Source organism: Hippoglossus stenolepis, chromosome 16 (assembly GCF_022539355.2).
Source record: "Hippoglossus stenolepis isolate QCI-W04-F060 chromosome 16, HSTE1.2, whole genome shotgun sequence".
Classification (NCBI taxonomy): Eukaryota; Metazoa; Chordata; class Actinopteri; order Pleuronectiformes; family Pleuronectidae; genus Hippoglossus; species Hippoglossus stenolepis.
In genome coordinates, this window is record NC_061498.1 from 16,919,448 (window position 1) to 16,946,122 (window position 26,675).

Consider the following 26,675-nt stretch of genomic DNA (forward strand, 5'->3'; position numbering starts at 1 on the left):
TATCACCAGCTTGATGATGCGTTCACATGCGGGTTAAATGAGATGTGAGATGCAAAAGTTTACTGCAGAATAACGCTGGATTCCAATCCAAAAGAAGCAATATAAATATATTTATACTTATAAAAGAGGAATGTGAATTTGACAGCCAACAGCTGTAATGTTTCAATCATAAGTGATTGTAGAACAATCATCTTAATGCATCAATAATCCAAGTAGCGTCAGTGAAAGGAAACAAACACTCCTCTCCAGTTTGATCTAAGTAAGAGCAGCTTTTTTGGTTCAGTAAATGCTCCCAGTTATTGTTGCCCAAAAGACAAAAATCAATGGATTCAGTGGAGGAAATAAAGACAATTCTATACACATATATTACACCACCTAAGCATACCATATTCAAATTTTTTTTAACTTTATTATTATTATCTTTGATGAGCTTTGTCTTGGACCCCAACATGAATCTGCAATTCTCTTAGTCTGTTCTATTGATCACAAATTGAACTGAATATGATTTTAAAGTAACACAACTCTGCTCATGCACATGGTACACAGGTATAAAAGATTCTTGCACGTTCACACATGTTCCATTAACTTTATCTTAACACAAAATACTCCCTGAATGCAGCATCGACTGACCCCATCACAGAAATATCACCAAGCACACAGAGACGGTCACATGGAGTCAGAGTTGACACGCCACAGTTTGACCTCCTGAAAGAAATCACGCACACATTCACATGCTTCCTCCTGAGCACAGAGGGAAAAACTGCAAAAGGCGAGGGCAGCGTGAAACACAGAAATGCTGAACCTAGTCGTCCTCGCCAAAAACAGCTGGGAGCAACAAACGCTCGGCTCAGAAACACCAGCAAACTGTTTCACAGCAACCCCCCAAAAATTGTGCAGTTTACATTGCTCTGTAAATGTCTGAGAGACATTTTGATTAGCTGCTGGCTCTGGCTTCCCCCCTCAGCGCACAGGAATTGAGTGTATCAACACACTTAACAACCTTAAATACGGATTAATTGTTCACGAAATCGGCGCCCCGACCAGGCGGCGCCACAGAACGGACAGTAATAACTGGATTTCATTTGAAGTTGAGAGCTGGTGTAGTGAATGTGAAAATGTTAACATTAAAAAGACTTTTATCCCAGCATGTAATGACAAGTGGTACGAAGCCCCCAGTTAGGGATTTGAACATGCGGGGTAGGTAATGTAATGTCTGTTAATGGGAGTGCTTTAGCAGGGTGATGCACACAGTGACTTTTAATCTGCAGCTCTTGGCCCCCTCGGAAAGGGGAGGAGGTCCCCGCTCCTGTAGGAGCAATTCTGAATAGATCAGGGCTCCTCGCCGCATCCAGCATCCTAATGAGAGCAACGGCGCGTCTTTGGACATGTTGAGTGGGAGGGCGAGGTAGGAGACGGATACAGTGCAGAGGGGGCTGCAGTATATCCCATTTGACAAGGATGAGTGGTGATTAAAACGTGGAACACCGAATGCTCCGGTTTATGAAACCTCATCAGGCTGTTGTGCTGTTTTCCAAAAATAAGCGTTTATTGTAATATCGCTCCAATAAAGCAGCTAAACAAAATGTGAGCGTGACGGCGTCGGAGGCTGCACGTCCTGCCATGAGATCACATGAAGAATCTCAATAAGTAAACAAGGAGGAGTTCAGTGTAATTAATAGTTTATTGTACAATCATAAGCTCAATTGACCTTCTGTGCATTCAGCTTCACAGGGCATGAGGAGACATCAAAAGTGCATTCACTACGTTATAAATATGTCACATTCATTACAACAGGGCCATGATATAATAAAGAGGATAAAATAAATGAATGTTTGTCCTGTAAGGATTTAAACTGAGACTGCAGTCTCCATCTTATGATGATTTAATTTGAAGGAAATATTGATGAGTTTGTAATTTTCTTGTCATCCATTCAAATGCAGTGTAATACAGGTTTAGAGGAATTCCTAAATATATCTGACTTTCGGAGAATCCTCATTTGACACATTTGCATTAAATATTGATTGTCAATACTAGAATATCTCACAGTAGAGTGTGGACCTCAAACCGTTCCCTTATGAAACCACATTTAAATTCACTAGATCAGGATTTTTGCTTGGATCTGGATCAAATTTGCACACACTCATAAATATCAGTCCCCGAAATGTGCCTGATTTTTTTTTCATCAAGATTTATGAATTACATTTGAGAACTACTGAATTATTACTTGAAAAACTCTTTATCTCCCTCTGATCTGGATCCGCACCAAAATTGAATGGGCCCTTCCATGAGTCATGCCCCACCCCTCTGCAAAATGTCCTGTAAAATCTGTTGAGTAGTTTTTGTGTTATTCTGCAACACTCAAACAAAAAAACATGACCCCCTTGGTGGAGTTACTAAATATGTATTAAAGGTGACGGAATAAGAATGAAGTTCGTAGTACACCTAGTAACTCACTGTAGAGCACTCACCTCTTTCAAGGCTGCACAGTCACTTTAATAACAGAAAATATGTATCACATTTAAGCCGTTTTCAGTCATGACCTCCGGGTAAAATCCGGAGAATTGGCTACGGAGTTTACCCAGAGTTTTCCTTTCACACATGCACAAACACAGCGGGAGGTTTTCTGCACAGACGCGTTCACAACAGCATCAAATCCTTTGCATTATTCAGGCGAGAGGTGGAGCAGCCGGGTGCAGCAGACAGAGGCAGGAAGTGACGTATAAACTCTGCTGCAAAGATCACGTGATTTTCTTTATAGCAACCAGCAACATCTCCTGGATTTCTACGGACATTATAATAGGAGGCCAGGCGGATAAAGTCCGTAGAAGCTGCAGAGCGTCTCACTCAGACATTTGCGTTCACACATGCAAATGTGTCAAATCTGTAAATGTAATAACCTAACCTTTTTTTCCTCCTACCTGCAGCTCCTACAGCTCTAGAATTAAAAGTGAATACTTTCGGTGGTGCGTTCTTCTTCTGCTGCTCGGGTGCAGGAAGGTGATTCAGGATGAACAGGGCGTAAAATGTGCAGTAGAGTGAGATAGGAAAGGAAGAAATTGGATGATGTTCCTGTTAGAAAAAAATCCAAACACTATCTGATTCCTTCTGCTGTTATTACCATCAGCAAACATGTAGACCAACTGTTAAGTTTCTGTGTTAGTCTCCTCATTTTCATCAGGGATAGTGTCGGGGTGCAGGATGGAGAATTAGTCACAGTTATTGCTTAATCACGTCACTTTCATCTCGTCTTCGTCATGGGAGAAAAGGTCACTGATGAACGTATTTAATCTCAACTTTCATTAACAAACGTTTATGCCTGAGTCTTATTGTAAACAAGAAATAAATCCATGAATGTGGTGCAATTTCTTCCGTGTAACATTTGCAGATGCACATCTTCGTGATGCACCAGATCTTTACGAGCATTATTACCATGGTGATGATGATACAAATAATAACAGTTAACCACGCTTGAAACCACATTCACCACCTGCTCCCCTTCTCCCTGCTGCCCCGTTGCAACATACCAGTCACTTAATGATACCAACGATCAAACACAGACTGAGTCAATAGGTGGACAGACTCAAATATGTTTCTTCATGAACTTATACTTATGGGGAAATCACTGTGCAATATCAGGGAGAATAAAAATCTATATCAAGTACAATAGCGGTGTGTTTGGCATAACAGAGCGCCATCCTTAAATGCCTGTTGGGGGCTTATTGACTGGCATCATTGATTCACCTGTAAGAACATCTGACGTCTCTGAATATTTCAGCAACCTTGGGGGCTTCTTCCCCTGGGAGCCAGATATGAATCAGGTATAACTGAGGCAACACAAAGGACGTAAGTACACTATTAGTCACACTGCTTACAGTGTGTGTGCGTGTGCGTGTGTGTGGGCAAATGACGTCAGGGCTTCATTCACCAGCAAGGCCAGTGCTCGTCCAGCTTCCTTTCAGTGCCATGGGGTGGGAGGGTAAACACAGCGGAGGAGGCCGACAGAGGATTCATAGGGAAGGAAGTGGGCGAGTGTGAGGGGCTTCCTCTGCTGCATCCAGCACAATATGACCCAGTCCCTCCCACCCCACCGCACCCCTTGTGAATAAGAACTATTCACAAGCACCTTCTGTCAAAGTCCCATATTCCAAACCCCACCCCCACCCACCCGCTATCATTAAAAAGAGAAAGCCCTGTGCGTGACTCGGCTTTTTCTGCAGGACAAAACGGCTTTTTTTGTTTTCCATTAAATCAGGGCTTCTGTGTCCTGATGCAGAATTTCCCTTTTCATTTTTTTAAAAGCCCCCTGGTCTTTCATCCCAAAGTCAATTTTGTCTGGCAGTTAGTCAAATGCTTTAAATGTTTATAAGGGCCTGTGAAGACTGTAAGCTTTAAGTGTGATAGACTACCCTGGGACCAGGAAGGGGCTGAGCGCGAAGGAAAAATGAGGCTAGATGAGCAGACTGGGCTAAAAAGTAATGGTGGTTAGTAGCAGACTGTGGATGGTCTGGATGGGTTTATAATGGGCTGGTTATGGTGAAACTGTCTCCACAGCAGGATTATCATCTGACACGACTATGAGAGGCTGAAACAAACGAATGTTAAAAATTTTACATTTCTGAATAAGTTTTTTTTAACTTAGGTGGCACGATTTATATTTAGTTTGGCCTCTGCATACTGTATGTTATTCTGCATGAGCTGCTTTTTCCCCCCCTGGCTGGGACAAACAAGATATTGCAGGCTGAGTGAGGAACGCCTGCTAAGTGAAAATTTAGTGTTTTTTTTATGTTAACCAGCAGACACTGAGGGTAATCATATTAGCGCTGATTTATCATATCCTAAATTTGTCTGCTTCTTATGAGCTGTGCAGCACCGAGATCACACTTGTGATAGAGCAGTGCCGCCTCGGCCCGGGAAGGCCTGGAGAAATTAACGTCTGGGAAAGTGAAAGACCTCTCTGCATCCTCCTGCTTGATTGTATTGTGGCCGGTCATATTCCCTTCTAATAAGAAGCAGTGAGATGAAACTGATTTGGTTTGGATCCTTGTGTTCAGATGGAGTTCACTGGAGGAGCGAGTCTTTTTGGAAACCTGAATTATGACTGAGCTGCTCTGCTGGTATTCGGAGAAACTGCCACGTCTCCCTGGTAGTCACTTGAATATTGCATGCAAATAATTACACTGGTTCACTGGTTTTAAAACAACCTGTCAACATTGAGCTTTGACTAGCAGTTGATTAGCTGCTAATTCACAACTTTTACGTGGCATTCCCAAAAGACCTGTCCTGGTGGTTTTGAAGACACCTGTAGTTACAGATCTCAGAATTCTGATTCTATGCTGCACATGACATTAGTGTGTAAACAGCAGGGCCCGGAGAGAGGAGCTGGTTACCTGGCTGAGATGTTGGAGGTGCGTTTATCTAACAGCTCTCACTGTGGCTGCTCCTGTCTCTTCCATCACCCCCTGCAAAACTTCAAACTGATCCGCTGTCAGAAAATGCAGGAAATTACGGTTATCTTGTTTCATAGATGCATTTTTGTTGAGCGATAGCGATGTGACAACTTCATTGACCTGTGTTTTTCCAGTTAAATGATTTTAATGTAAATCTGCAGGAATAGGACATGTTCGGTTTGCATTAGCACCAATTTTGTTTTTTGTAGGAATGCTGCCACACAGTTTGTAATACTGCTAAGATATAAATATTGAAATACTTTCAAAAGTGTGAACCTATGTATAATTATCATCTGACTCTGCAGAGACCCCCAGCTAAACAAACCTTAAAAGTGAGACTATGAAACTTTTTTCAGGAGAAATAACTCATTCTTCCTCTTGCAAATAAAAATGTAATTCATGAGCAATAAAACGCACCATTGCTCAATTCACTACACTCAAGGATTTTACAGCTATAGCTTATACTTTTGCTTTGGTATGACTAATAGCTTATGGCGGCTGATGTTAGCCAATTTTAGCTAAGTGTTGCTGTAGAACACATCACTAAGTCAGCTGATGACCTTTTTGACTGGTCTACAATAGTTTTGCATTTTGACTCAGTGCTGCAAGTAGTACCTTTTCCGATGCAGTAGCTGTGCATTTTCTGTCCCAAAACGTTGCTGTTTTGGTTATTTCTCTCTGCTCTCCGAGCATTTATTGGTTTTGGCCACCGTAGGCTGCTGTTGTCTGCAAAAAAGCTTTGAAAATGTATCTGTAGACTAACTGCTCAGCACCACACAGAAGATAGAAACTATCTCATGAACATAGCCCAGCATTTAGCATCAAAAGAGACAGGAAGGCCCTCAGGAGTTGGTGGAGATTAAAGAGTAAATATTGGACAGAAACGTGAATCCAAAAGACCTTATCTTATGTATATAAGATTTCTGCTCGCTAACATGTTTACCCTATCAGTTTAAAATGGGGGGGACAATATTGTGTTCAAGGCTAAATTACTAAGTGCTCAGGTGGCCAAAAAGATCTGTCATTGTAGTCTAACGTGTTGGTTAAATGTGATAGTTGATCACTCTTGATATAAAGAAACAGCAGGATGGAGACGGATAACTTTTTTTAACGGCAATTTACTGATTCACCCCCGCTCAGACAACATATCCTCATTCTGAGTCACATGTGGCTGAACTAACCAATCAGAAACTAGATGTGGTCAGACTGAGGGTGTGACGGAATCACAGACGGAGATTCAACGGAATACAAAGAAGTAGGAATACACTTTTAAAGAAGCAGTAAATATACATATGTAAATATACAGCTATGCAAACATCATAAACATACTTTAGTAAATAAAATAATTAGCTTACTAAATGGAAAATGTTTGGCTTGTAATCCCTTAAAATACAAATATATGAACTTCAATGTTTTCATTGATGTTCTATCCTCAGTGGAGATATTAGAATGCTTCACTTGAAGGATTTTGTAGAAGGTGTATTATCAAGTATGAAAAAAGTATGATCTTTTTTGTATCCCACTGATTCATGTCAAAATATAATTTCTTAAAACAAGTGAAAAAATCCTCATTGTGCTTTGATACTGTGACACTCAGTCTGTTTTCAACAGAAACACATTCAGTTCAGTAATTTGTAGAAGAAATTGAGCAAAATGACAAAAAAGTTAGGTTGATGTTCAAGAATAAAGTAAAATTAAATTCGATTTTATAAAAATACTCAAATAAACTGTTATGTGTGTAAAAAATTCAGTGTTGCTGAAATTAAGAATTCATTTTTTAAGATACTCCACTTCTATCACGAAGCCTGAGTGATAGAAGGTATAAAAACTGGATCTGACAGAGACACAGTCAGTGACCCAGTGAGATGACCATCCGCATGAGCACCCAAAAGTGTGACATAGTCCTGGAAATGGAGCTCAAAAGAATCTCCTCAAAGGTGGGAGAGCGGCGACAATCCTCTATTCGACACACGGACCTCACATTTCCCCTGAGACTTTGCCCCCTAGCGATGCCTCAAGGTGCCAAGCCTCTGTCAGTTTGTGAGGAAACATCCACTCGCTGCTGCTGGCACTCAACCTGAAACAGGAGACGGAGGGTTGGAGGGGGCGAGGCAGGGGGTGGATCTGGGTTCTCACTTTTGCCCTGTTCATCACCCTCTGCCAGTCGTGAGCAATTAGACCTCGAGAATTGTCCCTGTTTACTCGTGTGCTGCAAATTCTGCAGAAGATAGTTTCAGAATCGTTTTTTAGTGCGATCTGTTATGTGGGCTGTTAAGGCCGATATTGATGCTGTTTAGATCAAAGGAGCCAATTTCCCCTCAGAATTTTATTTTTTTTGTGGGTGGTAAAGCCTCTGAAACAGTTGTTACTGCAGAACGTGCGGCACTAAAGGTCTGCACTGAGACACCAGATTTACGTAAATGTAGCCGCTCCCAAAGGAATCTGATCCCTGAATTCTGTTCTGATTAAGAGGCTCAGACAGTGTTGTCGATCAATATTGATATTGATCAGAAAAGCATTATCATATTCATCATTTCAGACATGGGCCAGCGCTAACTGAATTTTAATAAAAAGTAAATTGGGTAAATTGACTGAATCATCAGCTGCCGTGAAATGTGCCATCCCTCATATAACAGAAGTATCAGCAGCTGTGGCACAGTAGGTAAACTTGTTATCTGCTGTTTGGGATAAAATCTGTTTTACGTTATTATTTTAAATGACTCCCTTGTCCCAGGAACTGAGGTGTGTGAGAACAAGTTTTCCACTGTCTTTAAGCGTCACACGGAACAACACTGTGACCAGGAGAGATCCCAGCTCTAGTCCCACCGCACAAGCATTATTCGCTCCTTTTTTTTCTTCTTCCTGTGGCTGAATGAGCTGCCATCTTTGTGCGTGCGAATTGGCAACCCACCATGACGTCACTTATTGGTTAGTGCGCTTCCGTTTTGGAGCCTAGAGTTTGGCATTTTGTTCAGCGCCATCTTGGTTTTTTGAAACTTGCACCCATTGGGCGGTACTATCTCTCAATCTCACAGTATCCAATCCTAAAGGCATACTGTGCTTTGTAGTCTATTTGACTTTAAATGGAACCAAAATTTACTCAATGAAGTGATCAAGTGAGAAGTAAGAGTTATTTTACTTCTATAGAAACTGACTTCATTTTACAACCCCAACCCTAACGCCCGGGCTGTGTGAACACCTTGCTTTTCCTTTCGGCGCCCATTTGATCAGGTTAGAGCCGCCACACTGCCCACGAAATCTGCATGTCTCCGGTGCGTCTCCTGCCTGTGAGCCGCGCTGCTCTTCTAGAGTCGGGCTCTCACCTGTTTTCTCCACGTGCTGCATGTGGTTCACAGCACAATAGACAGTGAGAATGGTCTTTCACCACAGTTTCAATGTTTTTTTGTCGAACATGTCGCAAACGTAAATATTCGCAACACTTCCTGTACCCGTTTCAAAGTAAAAGCATCCAGTGTTTTTGTTAACGGAATCAATTCATTTGTTTTAACCCGTTTTTTATTGTTATTATCGCAGAGGTTTCAGGCTCTTCCACGTTGGCGTCCCTTTCTAGACCCAGAGTCCATATGTCCATTTTTATATCAAGTCATTATTGGTGGGCCTCCATGCTGATGTGCAGACAGAACACTTGAGAGAGCAGCTCAACAACCATGTGCTGCACAGCCCATTCATGATCATTGTACCCTGCTGACGATCCCTCACTCAGCGCAAGGAGCAAAATCCTGCGCTGCTGATACTTCCCCCTGACATTATGGTTCTGTGGTCACAGGCAGAGTTGTAGTGGAGGGTAAAATTATACAAACTCAATTACCCAACCTTAAGAGGCTGACATAAATCTTTATGAAATAAACTTAGCAGGATACAACATTGCAGCTAGGATCAAAAACATGAAGATAGGGGTCTTTTAACCTTTTAGACCCTACGGGGCCTGTGGCGAATCAGGCATAAAAAATTCATATTGCGCAACCAAGCATTTGCTCAGATGCACAAAATGTTGTTTTAAATTCCTGTCAAGATCCTAAAGATGTCAAATGAGTCAGACTGAATTAGAGGGAAGTACTGTATCAGTAGAAAAATGCAGAGGACATCTGGAATCTTTCATTTGATGGACTCCTTCAGCTTTCGAAAATGGTCTTAAATTTGAATATTTCGTCGAGCAGAGATTATGTTGTATGTGTAATGTTGTCTAACAGCGTGGGGAGACGTTTTTAATTTAACTTTGAAGCTACTCTCTGAAGCTCAAGGGAAACTTAAAAAGGAATACTGGGAACATTCTGGGCCATCAGCTTCTGACCATTTTGCAGAGCATTCAACTGTGTTTTAGGAATTTGAGTGAATTTAATCTTCTGTTCCAAGAATGTGCTGGTTGTATTCATTTCCCTTTCAGAGAAAAATCTACACGCTTTAAACTTCAATGTGTGGTTGTCACCACTTCAGTTCTGAATTAACTTCCACATGCAGACTCTTAACTCTACTACTGTACGTTATCATGTAATGATATTGTAGTTGACTATGCAACAACAGCAAGTATCAATCTGATTTTTAGTTTTTGAACAGAAATGAATGACAACAGCAGCTGCCTGAAACTGTAGAGGAAAGGTTTTACACTGCATTATAATACCTGGTTCCATGTGAATGTAAGTCCAATATTTACTCTACTTTTAGCTCTGTCTTTGACTTTACTTACTCCTGATGGAAATCTCTGGATCTTTATCTTTTAAATGCTCTTGCATGTTCAACAGCGTATAGTTTGTAACTTTCATGTGTTTGCAGATTGTTTGTAGGCAGGTGGTGAACAGTTGGTTTAACAGAACGTTTCCCCTGAAAAAAGCAGCCGACTGCAGCTGAAAGAGTGTGAACCAAAACAATGAGCTGAAAGAAGCTCAAATAGCTCCGGTGAGCTCTGATGTTCTGTGATGAATCTCTGTGGGTTCGTCTTTACTAATAACCACTTTCATATGAAAGTGATCCATTGTTGATAAGAAATTATGGATTATAGTTTTCAATAGAATTAAATGTATTTAAATAAGCAACAATCAAGTTAAAATTCAGAATTAATAACATTTCTACTGACTGTGTATTAAAGGAGACATATTAAGCCCATATTCAGGTCCACAATTACCTCCACCAAGAAGGTTCTGTTTTCACCGCTGTCCGTTTGTCGGTTGGTTGGTAGGAATGTTTGTTTATCAGCAAGATTACACCAAAAACTACAGGACGGATTTCCATATAACTTAGGATGCAGTGTAGGTCAGAGAAGACATTAAAGTTGGCCACAGATCCAGATCGGAGGGCAGATCCAAGAATATTTTTTTTTACTTCTCAACATTTTTTAAAGTTTTTCAGAATTTATTCTGAAAATGACCATAAATGGGAGAGAGAGAGAGAGAGAGAGAGAGAGAGAGAGACTACAGCCCATCACCTGAAGGTTTCCGTTATAACTACAGTAGTCCTGTGTATTTGAGTACACAGGACTACTCAAATAAATACCAGTACTATACAGTATGAAGCTGAGCATCCTCCGCGCCTGCAAATATTTCAAAATAAAACTCTTTTGAAAACAAATGAATGTATTCAGTCAACAGAAGCACTGGAGTGCTTTTAATTTGGAAAGGGTAGCCTATAGGAAGTGTTAGGGTGCGAGAAGAGCACCACTGAACAGCAGCTGTTCCTCAGCCTGTGCTCCGGGCCTGAGAGTTTAAACTTGAGCCGTATATTTCCTGTGTGTGCAACGCTTTGCTTTCACTCAATCCATGTAACCTGCAGTGCCTCCCCGTAGACATGCGTCTTTTCTCTCACTGCAGCAGCTCTCACATATACATCTATAATAAGAAATTATTAAAGTTAACAACATCTTGATCTTTACAATGATCCAAATTATATATAGCCTTCATGCATGAATACAAACAAACAAGAAAACACTGAACAGATAAACAAATGTATTAAGCATGGCAATAATGAGCATAGATAACATTTTAAGTCTGGCATTTCATGGAAGCCCAAACCCAGGATTAGCCTGCACACTGCTGTAGCCTCACAAAATAATTAAACCCTCAGCTATGACAAATTTATCACCATAATGTTTCTAACCAATTTTTTTTTTACTACAGAAGTCTGGCTCATCTAGAGCCAATCTCTTTTTTTTTTTACCATAAGTATCTAAAAAGTATCGTTATCTATATTCATGACTTGGTATCGGTATTGAAACCAATTTTTCTTTATAGTGACATCACTACACTGCCCATTGCTGGAGCTCCTCTTTTCAGCCTCTGTCTGTAACACTTGGTTATAGCCCCTGTCTTTTTAAGGCCCCCCTCTTGCTGCAGCCCAGTTTGCTCTGATTGGCCAGCTGTCCCACTCTGTTGTGATTGGTCAACCGCTTCCAGCTCGTGTAGGAAATGACTTTACTTGGCTTTGTTGCAGGGCGTATCAGACTAGCTGCTGGATTTGCATTATTTATGTTTCATTTTGTCCCGATTCCTGGTAAGTATCAAGACGGACGACTGTCGTGTTGAAGGAGCTTCAATGTTTTTATTTTTTAACCTTGAAAAAGTTTTACACACTAGAGGAGAGAAACACTGAAAAAGCATAATTTGTCTCCTTTAAAGAGTTGACAGGAATGCAGAATGCAGCAGCTCGACTGGTCTTCAACCTACCTTAGTTTACTAACACTACACGCTCCTCCGCTCCCTACCTTGGCTAAGAAGATGGTCTAAGTCAAGTTGCACTTATATGTAGCACTTGGTAGTTTGTCTTTTTTAGATTTTTCATGATTCTTGCTGTTCTGGGTTTGTACCCTCATGGTTGAATGCACTTACTGCAAGGCGTAGTCGTTGTCGGCTAAATGATATGTAATGTAACAGGATAGCAGCATGTGGAAAAAGAACAACTGTCATCATGTTGTGATTGGTTCTAGGTAACATGTGATGAAATATGGAAATATTTCCTGCCATAACCAAAACAGTTTTTGACTTGGGCAGAAAATTATATGTGTTTTCACGTCAAGGCCCAGCGCTCATATTGAGAAACTGATTTAGGGCCTTAAGGTGCTAAAAGCTGCCCTTTCATTTGATTATTTCTATGTCCATTTAATTTCTTTTAAGTCGCCAGAATGTCAGTTTGCTTACCTTTTAATCTGTCACTGCATCATCACTCACAGGAAGAGTGACCCTGACCTTTGCGTGTGTGTGATTTATGGCTGTTTGTCATTTGGGCCGACACTCTGGACAAATTAAAATGATCGGTGCTAAAAACCTGAATGCGGCCCGCTGTAACGCAGACTTAATGGTCTTTCAGAGAGTCGATGTCATTCACACTCGTGTTCGCTCTGTGCCTTTTCTATATGAATGTGTATAGGGTGCTAATGAGGGGGGAGGAGGAGCGGGGTGGAAGTGGAATTGGTGGGATACAGCTGGACAGAGTGTGAGACTGTGGTGAATAGGTAACCATGGTAACTCTGTTGGCTAAGATTTGAATGCAGCGAGAGAGAGCAAAAGGGGGGAAAGGAAGCTGCAGTGTGTTTGTGTGTGTGCATCTGTCTGTGTGTGTGTGGTGGAAGGAGAATCGGGGGTTGTGATGAGGAATGTGTGTGTGTGTGTGTGTGTGTGTTTTGGGGTTAAGGATTAATATGCATCATTGTAGCAGATTGATCTTTCATCAAACTGCGAGGTCAGTGTGGCGTTAACCCCCCTGATAGTGGACACTACAGTGGGTCATACAGGTGGGTAGGTGGGCGGAGGGAGGTCCAGGAAATACAGTCTGTTGCACTAGGGACGAAGGAAGTGTGAGGGGAGGAAACAAGGGGGGGAGGGGGAGAAGGGTGAATGAGTTTGCAAAAGTGTTCACAGAGAAGATGAAGAAGAAGACAAAGTGAGTGTTCCTCGTTTTATAGAAGGAGATGGGAGATATCAGGGGAGATGGAGAGAGGAAGAGGAGGGAGGAGTGCAGGTGGAGACTATTGTATCATGTGGGAAGTGACAGCAGCGAGGCAGAGCACAATCAAACAGCCTCTAACCAGCTGTCAGCTCCAACTAGTCTCCGTCTTCTCAGCCACCACAACCCCACCCACCCAACATCTGAGCGACCATCTTAACCCCAGCCTCCACTTTCTCTTTTTCTCGCACTTTTCAACTACGCTCAGACGCCGTCTACCTGAAATAGCTCTGCAACGTAGTTCTCGCTGGTAGAAGGAAGGAAAAGGTGACTGGAAATTTTAAAAAAAACGTTTAAAAAAAAAAAAAAAGTGAGAGCCGAGCCAAAAATAACGCTTGAGTGCCTCTTTATCCGTCGCTGCTGGCACCGCTGTGTGTCGTGATGGAGGCGAAGGGCAGTTGCAGGGCAGCGAGAGCCGGCGTCCCCCAGGTGACGGCTGCATCCCCGCCGCCGTCCGTGTGTTGCAGTTGCTGCAGTTGTCGTCCCACCGTCGCTGCCGTCGTCCTGTTCTGTCTGAGCGGAGATGATGCTGCTGATATGATTTATCATATCGTCCTTGTGTGTGTGTTTTAATGTCATTGAACTATACTGCGTACACATTATTGATTAATCTCACCCCCACCTCTCCTCCCACACATCCAGCACTCAGGAGAAACCTCTCTCTCTCTCTCTCTCTCTCTCTCTGTCTCTCTCTCCGTCTCTGTGTCTCCACCTGTTTCATATTCATCCCCTCATATTGTCTCTTGCCTCCATCTCTCCGTTGCTCTCTGTTTTATATGCGTCTCTGTGTTGTCATTCCCCTCCCTCCATCTCTCTCTATTTTATATTCATCTCTCTATTGAGACCCCCTCTCTCTCTCTCTCTCTCACTGAGCAAGAGATGATTAATATTAATGTGTCTTCTTCCTCTCTCCCTCCTTATTTTCCCTCTTCCACTTTTTTTATCTTTCTTTTTACTGATCTCTTTTTTGCTCTTCTCACTATTTATACCTCTCCCTGGGTCTTTATCCCTCATCATCCCTCTCACTCAACCTTTCCTCCATCTGTCTCCATCTCTATCTCTTTATTTCTCTCTCTCTCCCTCTCTCTTTCTCCGGCCCGCTCTCTGCAGCTGTTCAGTATTCATCTATTACTGTAGTGTTGATAATTCCCTTCTCCGCCTGCAGCCATACAGTCATCTATCAGATTAATAATCCTTCTTTCCTTCTCATTCTCTCTCTCTCTTACCCCCGTCTCCTTTCTTACTTTGCCAAGTGAGGATGCTCAGCGTTTCAAATGAGTTTGCGTGTCAAAGTTCCGTCATTACAACCATCATCATTGATAACCATATCCATATTGCTGGATGCCCTTAGTTGAGGATATTCAGGTCTAAATAACCTGTAGAGGGGGATTTGCTCTCCCTGCTGGTGGAGCCGGACTGAATCTGGCCATACATTAGTGTTGATGTAGACTGCAGCATTCGCTACCATTCTCCAGCCCCTGGAGCACACAATACTGTTCTTATACAGGAGCGGAATTTGCATTTTAGTCTATGCTGCTGTTGCTGCAAAAAACATTACACTTTTCCTACTTGGATTCAGCCTAGTGATGTTTTCCAGAGCTGCAACCTGCTTTGATAAGTATGAGTTTAAATAACGGGATAGTTCAACCAAAAATGAAAATGCACTCTATCTACTCACCATTGTGCTGATGGAGGGGTGGGTGATGTGTTTGACTCCGCAAAACACTTCTGGAGTTTCAGGGGTAAACAGTGTTGCAGCCAAATCCAATACAATTGAAGTTAATGGCGACCATTCCTTCAAACGCTAAAATAACAACAGGAAAAAAAACATAAAATCCCTCCATACTGCTCCTGTTGTGTCATCAAAGTGTCCGTAAGTCCAGATATTAAAAATCCACTCGAAACGGCTTAATTTACACCATGTTTTTAGCCTAAATGTTCGCTGTCGGGGCGGCATATAGCTCACCTGGTAGAGCCAATGAACCCGCAGAGGCCTGGGTTCAATTCCGACCCACAGCCATGTATGCATGTCCTCCCCATTCTCTCTCTATCCCCCTTTCACAAGCTTACTCTGTCCTATCCATTAAAGGCGATAAAAAAGCCCCCCCAGAAAATAAATAAATAAATGTTTGCTGTTATCCTCCTCCTAATTACTGCTGCAGTAACTGCAGCTATCACGAGTTCTTGCAAGAACTGCACCAGTAACCAGGAGGCATAGTGTTGAGTATATAGAGTGAATTAACATTTTTGGGTGAACTATCCCTTTAAAGGTGGTTGCACATTCAAACATCAATATGTCATTGTCTTGTTAATTGCTGTACCGTGGTATAATTAGCGTTAACAAATGAAACTGTGGCTGTGATGATTGGAAGCCTCGATCTCACACCAGTAGTGTTATTAATGGTCCTCCCCATAAACCCTGTTGCTTTCACAAAGTGGATGTTTTTTTACTTGAAGAGATTGTTAGGATTACCACAACCACAAAAATCATTCTGCCAACGATCAGCGATTAATTTTGTTTACCACAGAGCAACCACGATGTCCCTTTCTAAGCATGCTGTGGTTTTCTTCTACCACTTTTTCACCAAAATTAGGGGTTATATGCAGGTTATTTAAATGTGTGTAAAACCACTAAAAAGGCGAGTGACTCCTTTCCCATCATCGGAGGAGTGTTCCCCCCCACCCCCTGGTGCCTCATGTTCGATGTCACAAACCCCCCAAAAACTGAGGCGCTCTCTCCTCGCTGTCTTGCCAAATTGGTGCGTTCACCTGGGTGTCATGTTTCCATCACTGCCGATCAGAGCCGAAGCGATTAAAACCCATGTCTACTGCAGAGTAATCTGCCCGGGGAGTGAATTTAGACAAAAGCCAGATGTAAGTAGGTTTTTTTGACCAGAGGAAAAGGGGGTTTAGATAGTAGGTCATGTACTGGAGTGTAGTGTTAGTGAGGGCCAGCATATTGGTTCACATTGGCTGTGTAGTTCCCTTCCCACTCTTAAAATAATTATGTACACAGTCTTGTACCTTTGCCTTTTTCCAATATTTTTTTCTTTTTTTGAATCAAATATGTTATGGTCACGATTCAGCTGGTAGCTGGTCGGCTAAAACTCTTTTCATAAGGATTTTCTCAAACGTCTGAAATGGAGAAGATGAACGTGAAAGTTACTTACTCACTTTTTACACATTTTGTTCTACAGATTAAAAATCATACATGGTTTTATTCTTTTTTTAAATTTGTCATTATTATTATTATTATGTGCTAATATCATCATTTTGCCTCTGTTAGATGCAGAAAACATTATCTAATCTACAATTTTCATAATTAATTAACAATCAGAATCATTAATCAAGTGAAGCTTTAAAAAGATGAACAAATGATGTAAATTGCGAACTTTTTGTTTTTCTTTTGTGATTGTCGACCTGAAAAAAGAAACACTTTGGCATCACTTCATGCTCAGGTAACTTCTGATGGACAAGTGTCAACATTTGTGGATATTTTATTGCATCCAAGTAATATATAAGAGAGCCCACAAATTACCAACATGGTAAATCTTTTCAATAGTTAACTGAAATCTTGTTTTCTAGGGTTATATTGCCCCTTGAAACAGAGTTACAAGGAGTAGTGGTTGAAATCTTCCCCTACGATTTGGGACGCGCTTCAAGAAGCCATTACATCATCAGAAGTCGTCGGGGGAACTTGACACGTCATCAGTAGTTGTCGATGTAAATAGACGCAACTAAAACATTTTGCCGGGAATGTCATTGTAATAACATTGTTGAGATATTTAATAAACCAATGCTATTGTTTGCAGTTACTAAAGTGGCAAACCTATAATATACAAATAACATCTCTGCTAATGCAAGTGAATGTTTTCCTGCTCTCCCTCCGTACTATGACAATACTGGTACAGCACAATGACATTTACCATTCATCCAACGGAAATTGAAAAGCTTCGATGCGCTGCATTATTTCACGTATAAATCGTATATAAAGCACACTTCTTCAGGCTACGAGCTGTGGTCTGTAGGCAACCCTGCCAGGATGCATTGTTATTTGAGGAGCAGTTAATTCCAGTAACCTCGCTGCTATACGCTAGTTAAATTAAATACATGGAATTATGTCAAAATACGGGATTATAGTGCATAAATCAGCAATAACAATGTAACATTAGCATGCTAGCTACAGAGACATCTGCAGGTGTAAAGAATGACCATAATACATTGAAACGATATTAAACTAACATATTACGATTATTATCGTCATTTTTAAATCCCTGTTAATGGAGACAATGCTACATTTGTGGGTCTCTCGAATGGCTTTTGCAGCTATCTTGCCAGTGATTCGCAAGGCATTCTGGGAAATCTGTAAAGACCTAACACTTGCCCCTAACCCTCCATCCCAACAAGAAGTGGGACACCCTACCCCTCCGTTTGGCACGTTCACATGTAGGGTGAAGAGGTGAAATGGGATAGGCCCTAATATCCTTCACAACACATCTGAAATCTTCCACGATCATTTTTCCTGTAAACATTTTAGCGAATATATTACATTTATTAATTAAATGCATCATGAAAATAATTGCAGTACTTTCTGCTCTGAAACTAAACATTTCCACAGAAAATCGGCCTTGGGAACTCCAAGTGGAAATTATGGTAAAACCACAATTGCTTTACTGTTTCAGTGTGATGGTGTGTGATGCAGCTCATCTGTTTACAATCATACAAATGATTCAAAAATGTATGTCGTTCTGATTTATTCATGTTTACATGCTGAATGCCGTCCTGTAAAGAGAGAACATACCCTGCTGTCCTACTTATGATTGCATGTTTTCCATATTTCCGTTCCAGCACCTTGAACCATTAATTACAGAAATCGGCTTCCACCTGCCCTGGGTGTAAGGATTTGATTTCTGACAAAATGTCTGCTCAGGGATTATGTGGGATTTGATATGAGCAGAGACAAAGAAGTTCTAATGCTTCTCACAGATTTTTAGACAGTCTGTCCCATGATAAGCTACACTGTAGATGTCTACCTATTATTTGTTCTATTCATTCTCTGTTGGTGAACACGGCACGCTGTCTGTGTTCTTGCTTTAATATCTGCTCTGTCTTTGTCTCTCTCTCTTTTGTTCTTCCACAGTAACTCCTGGGTTCTTCTCACTTCACAAAAAGCCTCAGTCGAATCCCCAGACAACACACGGGAGGAAAAAAAAGGGAATAACATCTGTTTATCTGCATATTTCTATGTGCAAAAAAACAAGAGGAAAAAGCACAGAGATCGACAGAGGACACAAAACATCTCAAAGGATGTGGAATTAGAAAGAACAAATTGCCACTGGAGAACCAAAGGGAAAATAAACCTTTTCTCGCAAATCCACCAGAGTGGAGTCACCTCACCTGTACCTTCGGATTAAAGAGCAGGGTCATGTCCCAGTTGCCATGCGCATCGCCACGCTGACCTGCCTTCCCGGCCCCTCCCCCTTCCTCTTTCTATTGGCCCAGCTGCTACTGCGGCTCCTCCTCCCTGGGCCGGAGTTGGTAGGAGCCGCTTCCTCCTGCCCCTCCCTCTGCACCTGCTCCAACCAGGCCAGCCGAGTCATCTGCACCAGGCAAAACCTGGAGCAGGTGCCCGAGAGCATATCTGTCAACACGCGATACCTCAATCTGCAGGAGAACTCAATACAGGTAAATACTCGCTCGTCAGGTCAAAGCATGTCTTGTCAATGGTTACTTTCACATGTACCTTGTTTGGTCCGGACCTCTGGACGTTTCAGTAAAGTCCGAACCAAATTAACTGGTGTGAAAGTTGCCTCGGACCAGAGTCCAGAACAACTAACTATCCAACTAACTCATTTTGTCCAACACAATACCCAATGTGGTTTGTGTTGTGCACCGATATACACAGCAAAAAGTTTACAACACAAATATGGCAGAGATGCACATATAGAGATGATAAATAATTGTCTTTTAATTTAAAATAAATTCATATTTTATTGCTCCAACTCGCATCAAGCACAGTAATTTAATGCTTGTCTGAAAGTATTATTGATTTCTTTTGACTGCCGGTTGTTTCTCGAATAGCGACGACCGACTGGAGGTCATGGTTCACTCTCATTTTTATTTACAACTGCATCACAACATAAATCACACGTAGAATACACACATTCTATCATTTCATACATGCCACTGTGTCTAGTTTTCACAGTCTTTCCAGCTCACGGCCTGTCGACACATCCTAACACAGTTATTGATTTCATTTATTGTAAGTGTAGCCATTTATACAAGTTATTGATAGAAGAGACATATCCCGTGTGACAGACTGAGGATTTTCTCCTTCAGAGTGCTCAAATAAATCCACACAGACCTGATTATACTTATGTGTCTTTTTATACTTATATATGCATTATTTTATTTATTCATTTTCTACCCATTATCATAAGAACCTTAGGCAGGAGCGGATGTTAGGATTAACTTGTTGATACAGGTTTTCTCTCAGAAACTTAAGTTCAGAGAATAGACAGAAAAGTAAGCGGTGATAATGGTAGAAAAAGTGCACTAAAGCCTCGACTGAACTGAGGGAATATTTTATGAATTGAAAGCAAGGCATATTTCTATGACATAGTGCTGCCTTTTGTATGCATTACCAATTTATCTAGAGTCCCTAGACAGTGTTTTGTGGCTTTACAGCTGCAAGGGAAGATCATTTAACCACAGACCATCGATACAAAGCACACGAGTCTCTACATTTATAAACACAGTGGTTGGAGTTTACTCTTTGCAGCAGCATTTGAAGTAATTGGATTCCTCCTCATGTTGCTGACAGTGCTTTGTTCTTTTGTGATTTAAAAATTCATTTCCACTACATTAATGAAAAGCAACGAGTATCCTAGACATTGTTAAAATTGTCTAGTGCATCTCTAATCATGTCAGACTGCTCTGTACATCAGGCAGAGCAGCCTGATATCCTCTATTCCTCAGAGGAAACATCTTATTAAACGTTATGTGACGGTAACGGAGCATAAATGGGACATCATGCCGCATGATTGTGTGTGTGACGGTTAAAGCGATGCTGCTCACATTGAAGAAAAGAGTAAAGAACTAATAACAACATTTGTTGTGTTTCATTTTTAGCCTTCAAATTTCGATTTGGTTTGTCATATCCTGCAGGCCCATTTGAAATGATTAAAAATCTAAAAATGCTTTAACACCTGAAGGCATCCTAGATTCTCTGGCTTATTTTTTCCTACACTGAGTACCCTGAGAGTAAAGCCTTGACAGCTCCCACCTCCTCTTAACATCCCCACTCCTCTCTCTCTCTCTCTGGCCCCTCTTTGCCTAACCCCCCCTCCTGCTCTACATACAGAAGAGGCAATGGCCTGACTCCAGGAGTCTCTGTGTGTCTCACAGAGGGCTTTGGCCACACATATCTCAAACAGTCACAGATTTAAGGGGCTTTTGGTCGCGCTCACGTGCTGTCTGTCTTTGACTTCTCGCCAAATGAGCTTGAGTTGGACGGACGGCAGCGATGCTAGTATGTAGCGCCCAGGGCCTGCAGCTCCCATGTTTCACAGAATCGTGTCCTCCAGGAGAAAAAGATCGATTTCAGTTGTTCATTTGTAAAATGGGTTAAAGAAAAGAGTCACACAGAATATTTTGACTGTTTTCTTTAATTAAATTGGTTTCTTAGCTTTGTCTCTGTGGTGATTTGTGCCGACACCTCTTGTGAATAGTCCAACACTGATAATCAGTTTGTTATCAAGGGATTATAATGTGTCATTACAAAATCCCCAGAGTCTCATTGAATCAACAGTGTGAAAAGAACGTCAGTGTCTGAAGCCTGCACTGAAATAAGGTCAGTGTTAGGAATAGGAATGGGCTCACAGTAGGTTTACCATAGTCCTTATTAGCAATGCAACCAAAAGTTTATTTTCTATTTTCGCTTATTCTTGCCTTTTTTTAATCTCACAACTTCTGCTGGCCTGTGTGTATTCTTTGTCAACCTATTGTTATGTGAAGGGAAACAAAAGAAATCAAAACAAGATAACTATGCTTATTAGCTGGTCAGGATTATGGTTTGGGGTTTTACTGTACAACCGCTATTTTAGTGGATCAGGGCATTCAGTAAAACTCTCAGTCCGTTACCTGATGCATATTGTTTTTCAACAACATGGCTTAGTCGCTGGGAAGAATGTTTAACTGGCTCGTGTCACTATCAGCAGTCAGAGTCAGTCTGTCTGAAAGCCCACTTTCCCCTGCAGGTATCAACAATAGCCACTAGGATGGAGAGATTCGCTTTTACCATTATGAGCAGAGAAATTAACTATTTACATCTGCAGAGTTTGTTTATTATAACCTCATCCTCATCTGTCTTTCCAGATTATCAAGTCTGACACCTTCAAGCACTTGAGGCACCTCGAGATCCTCCAACTCTCCAAGAATCAGATCCGTCAGATTGAAGTCGGAGCATTCAATGGCCTCCCCAACCTCAACACGCTGGAGCTCTTCGACAACCGCCTCACACTGGTGCCATCACATGCCTTTGAGTACCTCAGCAAGCTGCGGGAGCTGTGGCTGCGCAACAATCCCATTGAGACTCTGCCAGGCTATGCCTTCCACCGTGTGCCCTCGCTTCGACGCCTGGACCTGGGTGAGCTCAAGAAGTTGGATTTCATCTCTGACGCAGCATTCGTGGGCCTCATCAATCTACGGTACCTGAACCTGGGCATGTGTGGACTGAAGGACATTCCCAAATTGACAGCCCTTTTGCGTTTGGAGGAGCTGGAGCTGTCTGGAAACCGACTGGAGATCATCCGACCCGGCTCCTTCCAGGGCTTAGAGTCTCTCCGCAAGCTCTGGCTCATGCACTCACAGGTATCGGTCATTGAGCGTAATGCCTTCGATGACCTGAAAAGCCTGGAGGAGCTTAACCTGTCCCATAACTCCCTGCACTCCTTGCCCCATGACCTCTTCACGCCCCTTCACCAGCTGGAGAGGGTACACCTTAACCACAACCCCTGGGTCTGCAACTGTGATGTGCTTTGGCTTAGTTGGTGGTTGAAAGAAACGGTGCCCAGCAACACCACCTGCTGTGCCCGCTGCCATGCGCCGCCATTCTTAAAGGGCAAGTACATTGGAGAGCTTGACCAAAGCCACTTCACCTGCTATGCGCCTGTCATTGTTGAACCACCGACAGACCTCAATGTCACAGAGGGTATGGCCGCTGAACTGAAGTGTCGCACAAGCACCTCCACGACATCTGTTAACTGGATAACCCCTAATGGCACTCTAATGACACACGGCTCTTACCGGGTGCGGATATCAGTCCTGCATGATGGCACGCTCAACTTTACAAATGTCACCCTGCGAGACACAGGCCAGTACACCTGCATGGTCACCAATGCTGCTGGCAACACCACAGCAACTGCTGTGCTCAATGTCACTGCTGCTGACGCCAGTGTCAACTACACCTACTTTACAACAGTCACTGTGGAAACAGTGGAGACTCCAGGAGATGAGGATTCTGCGCTGGTTGCCACCAATGAGACCTTCATTCGTATTCACTCTGGCCCCACTCCCTCGGGTCACTTGTGGCCAGATGGTGTTTCCACCACAGCTTCTACTTTGTCAACTAGCTGGTCCTCTCCCTCTCCCCGCACCACCCGACCCACCTTCACTGCGCCCATCACGGAGCCGGGCTTCTCAGGTCTAGATGATGTGATGAAGACCACCAAGATCATCATTGGCTGCTTTGTAGCCATTACCTTCATGGCAGCAGTGATGCTGGTGGTGTTCTACAAGTTGAGGAAGCAGCACCAGCTGCATAAACACCATGGCCCTGCTCGTGCCATTGAGATCATCAATGTGGAGGATGAGCTTGGGGCCGGGGCGAGTGGCAGAGGCAGCGGCATCTCAGGAGGCTCCACCGTTACGCAGAGCGGAAGCAGTGGAATTGGAGGGGGCCAGAGCCTCCGGCTGCACCATCCGGAGATGGTCAACCTGCCAAACCTGGCTCGGTCAGAGCACCTCAACCACTACTACAAAACCCATCACTTCAACAACAACATGATGGGCCTGGGCATGGGCACAGTCTCCGGTATGGGCCTCAACAACAACAACAACCCCTCATCCTGCTCTCAGAACACATCCTTATCCTGTTCCCAGGTTCCAACTTCCACATGTGGGGGAAATACCACAGGTGGCACCTTACCCTCCCCTGTACCCCTTCCCCAGCTGGGTCTCCACAGTTCTCTGAAAGGCCTCATGGGGAAAGGCCAGAATGAGCCACTGCTTTTTAAGAGTGGCTCCAAAGAAAATGTGCAAGAGACTCAAATCTGAGTAAAAGTGAGAGTGGAAGTAAGAGTTAAGGAGAAAGGGATGCTGGATAGAGACAATGACACAGAAAGTGTCTGTGAGTATATGAGACTGATTGTAGCCTTCTGTCCTCATGGACAGGTTCCAGCAGACATGAAATTTCACATAGTCACTGCTTTGTGGGTGAGAAGCAGATAGAAAGACTGAAGGAGACAGAGGACAATATCTGATCACTAGGCCCAGAATAGCTTCTGCACATAATTTTTAACGAAACAAACATTTATAAAATACAACAGACACATCAGAATCATTCAGTTACCTGTGCAACCTGCTAAAGTCTTTGCCAAAGTCTAAGATCAAGCCAACTATTTCCATATGCGTCCACAATCAGAGTGGAAAGCTACAATGTGCACATGTGCAGTGATCCTCTAGGTTTTATACAGATTCGTATATTTCCAGACATATTCAGTGTATGTATTTGGAGGGCGATGTGATAATGGCCATTGACCATGTTGTTAGATTATTGTTTGGCAGAGAAACTGAATACCAAGCGAATGGTTTGGATGAACGGTATGGGCCCCAGGTTTCCAGGAAGCAAAATTAGAGCAGTGCAGCGATTCTGTCCAGGACACACGTATCAGACCTGGAGTTTGCAGGGAGACAGATCAACAACAGTGGTTTCACTCTCCCTTTCTCCCTTTTTTCCCGTTCACACCTTACTGGCTACTGTCTTCTCTGGTGGGTTTATCGTGGGAGGAGAAAAAATCCCATCGCAAAAAGGACAATGAGCGATAAAAGAGATAAAAAGTGACTGAAAGTACATATTATATATACCGTAAATATATTTTCATTCAAAGAAATAAATTATAAAGAGACCTTATCAAGCTTCAGACTGAAAACTACAACGTCTGAAGAATATATATTAAAAAAAACAAAAAAAGACACAGATGTTGTAGTGGCCCTCCCACAACTACTCTCAAGTTGGGACAAGATGACCGCCCAGACTGTACTGCTAAAGGACACACGTGGGACAGAGGTATTTCAAGAGATGGAGGCAAACTAAAAACCTTGCAAAGTAAATTTGAGTGAAATTATTTTGGTCTCAACTGTTTTTGTAGCTGCACAAAGTGTCCACCCCCCCACCCGAGGCATTTACATTAAAAGGGTCATTGGTGGATATAGGATCTTTGTGATACTACCACGAAAATATGAACTACAACTATAGCTCCTCATCATTTGGTATCCAGCTCAGCTGCAGTATTAATAATAATGATCATCATGGAAATAATGATAACAAGCTTGAGCTTTGTTTTGTTATTTAAAGATCGACACAACACAACGATCAACAGTATGTTACGTATATTACTAAAAACTTGCACATGCTACTTAAGCATGCGCTCGAAAAACTAATTCTAGATTTGATCAGCATTCGGTTTCAACATATACGATCCATCACTACGGCACATGACATATTATTGTTGTGTTATCATTATTAGCGTCCACATGACTATTATTATTATTACTACTTGTTCATACAAATAGCTGAGTACATTTTTTTCATTTGTATTTGACACTGAAGTTGTGTTATGACTGATGCTGTTGGACTTCAGCTGGTGACCAGCAGTGGGGCGGACTCATCGTGCCACTAAGTGAACTCCACATGCATCTGCAGGAAATAACCTGGCCCTCAAAATGGCTCCCTCCATCCAGCCCCCACTGACTTGTCTGCTCCGATGTCTCAAGCAGTCAGGACCCCTCATGTCACCACGCATTACAGACAGGACATGAACCTTTTGATGAAGACTGCTCCTTTGCAGAGGATAATTTCACAACTGTATCTCAGTGTTATCGTGTGTGAGTGGATTTCATGGCAACAGGGAGCTAAATGGACAACAGGCATTGCCAAGCATTTTTAAAGGTAAGCGCAGCTCGTTGGGTGAAGGAGAAGGTGACATAAAGTACAGTATACAGTGGTGGGTGAATTTTTTTCTAAAGAAAAAGACAATTAAATGAAAAAATATAGAACCTTATAGATCTCTTTTAAAAAAACAAACTATTATAAGTGTTTTTCATTTTGGGTTTTTATCTAGTTTTGATTATTTTCTGTTTTTTTAAATCGAGTGTTACCTTTATTGTAATATTGTTATTGTTATTATAATTAGCTAATTACACTGGTTATAATTATGAGAGATGTTCTGTTAGCAGAGGTCACTTTGAAAATTAAAAAAACCTGGCACATAAAATAGCAGTTGAAGTCTGTGAAATTTGGTGGCTATTTTTTATTTTATTTTTGTTCTAATCAACTTTAATTGTAGTAATGTATCCCTTTGGCTCTGCTCGAGAGGAGGAATAGCGAATGTGACATGGTCGGCACTGGGTCCTTTTTTGTCTGCACAGGGGGATAGGAAAGACCCTGCTCTGGTTTACAAGCTCACGCACACTCGCTCTATGTTTTCCTGAATGTCATCGCCATCACAGTGCTCGGAGTGCGATTGCGCTATGTCAACACCTCGTTGCCATGACTACAAACTCAGACTAATGCGCCAAACGGCATTACCATCGGCGCAACGTAAGGCACCTCGTTGCACCTTGTCAGTCACGTTCCTTTGAGGTGCCGTATCTCGACGAGTCGGCCAGTGTCCCTTCAGTGGTAGCAAATCAACCTGAGCATTGTACCCGTGTCCTCACATAAAACGCCCCCCATCTCTACTCCTCCAGCACCAACCCTCAGCATCCTGCCATCAGGTTTCCCTGGCAACTGTTGCCGCTGCAACAGCCCTTATCACAGCGTCTTGGTTTGAGTTTCGAATGTTAAACAGACAAGAGCAGAACGGTATAGAATTTCATCCACGTGCACAAGCATCCAAAGATTTTTTTTGCCAGGTAATTCGCCCCATAATGTTCCTCGTTAATATATTTGATTTGTTTACACCAACAACTATATTTCTTGCACCGCTGACTTCCTGT

The 26,675-nt window shown here is 42.3% G+C and overlaps 1 protein-coding gene across 2 annotated transcripts in view; it reads left to right on the forward strand.

The window, feature by feature from the left end:
• The window catches only part of lrrc4ba (leucine rich repeat containing 4Ba), a 35,805-nt gene extending 9,854 nt beyond the window's left edge, over positions 1–25,951 (forward strand). For both annotated transcript variants that reach the window (XM_035179836.2, XM_035179835.2), the window contains 2 exons: positions 18,538–19,082; positions 21,774–25,951. In XM_035179836.2, coding sequence (XP_035035727.1) covers positions 18,837–19,082; positions 21,774–23,732 — 2,205 coding nt within the window. In that variant the 5' untranslated portion in view covers positions 18,538–18,836 and the 3' untranslated portion in view covers positions 23,733–25,951. The remainder of the gene's footprint in view (positions 1–18,537; positions 19,083–21,773) is intronic.
• The last annotated feature ends 724 nt before the right edge of the window (positions 25,952–26,675 follow it).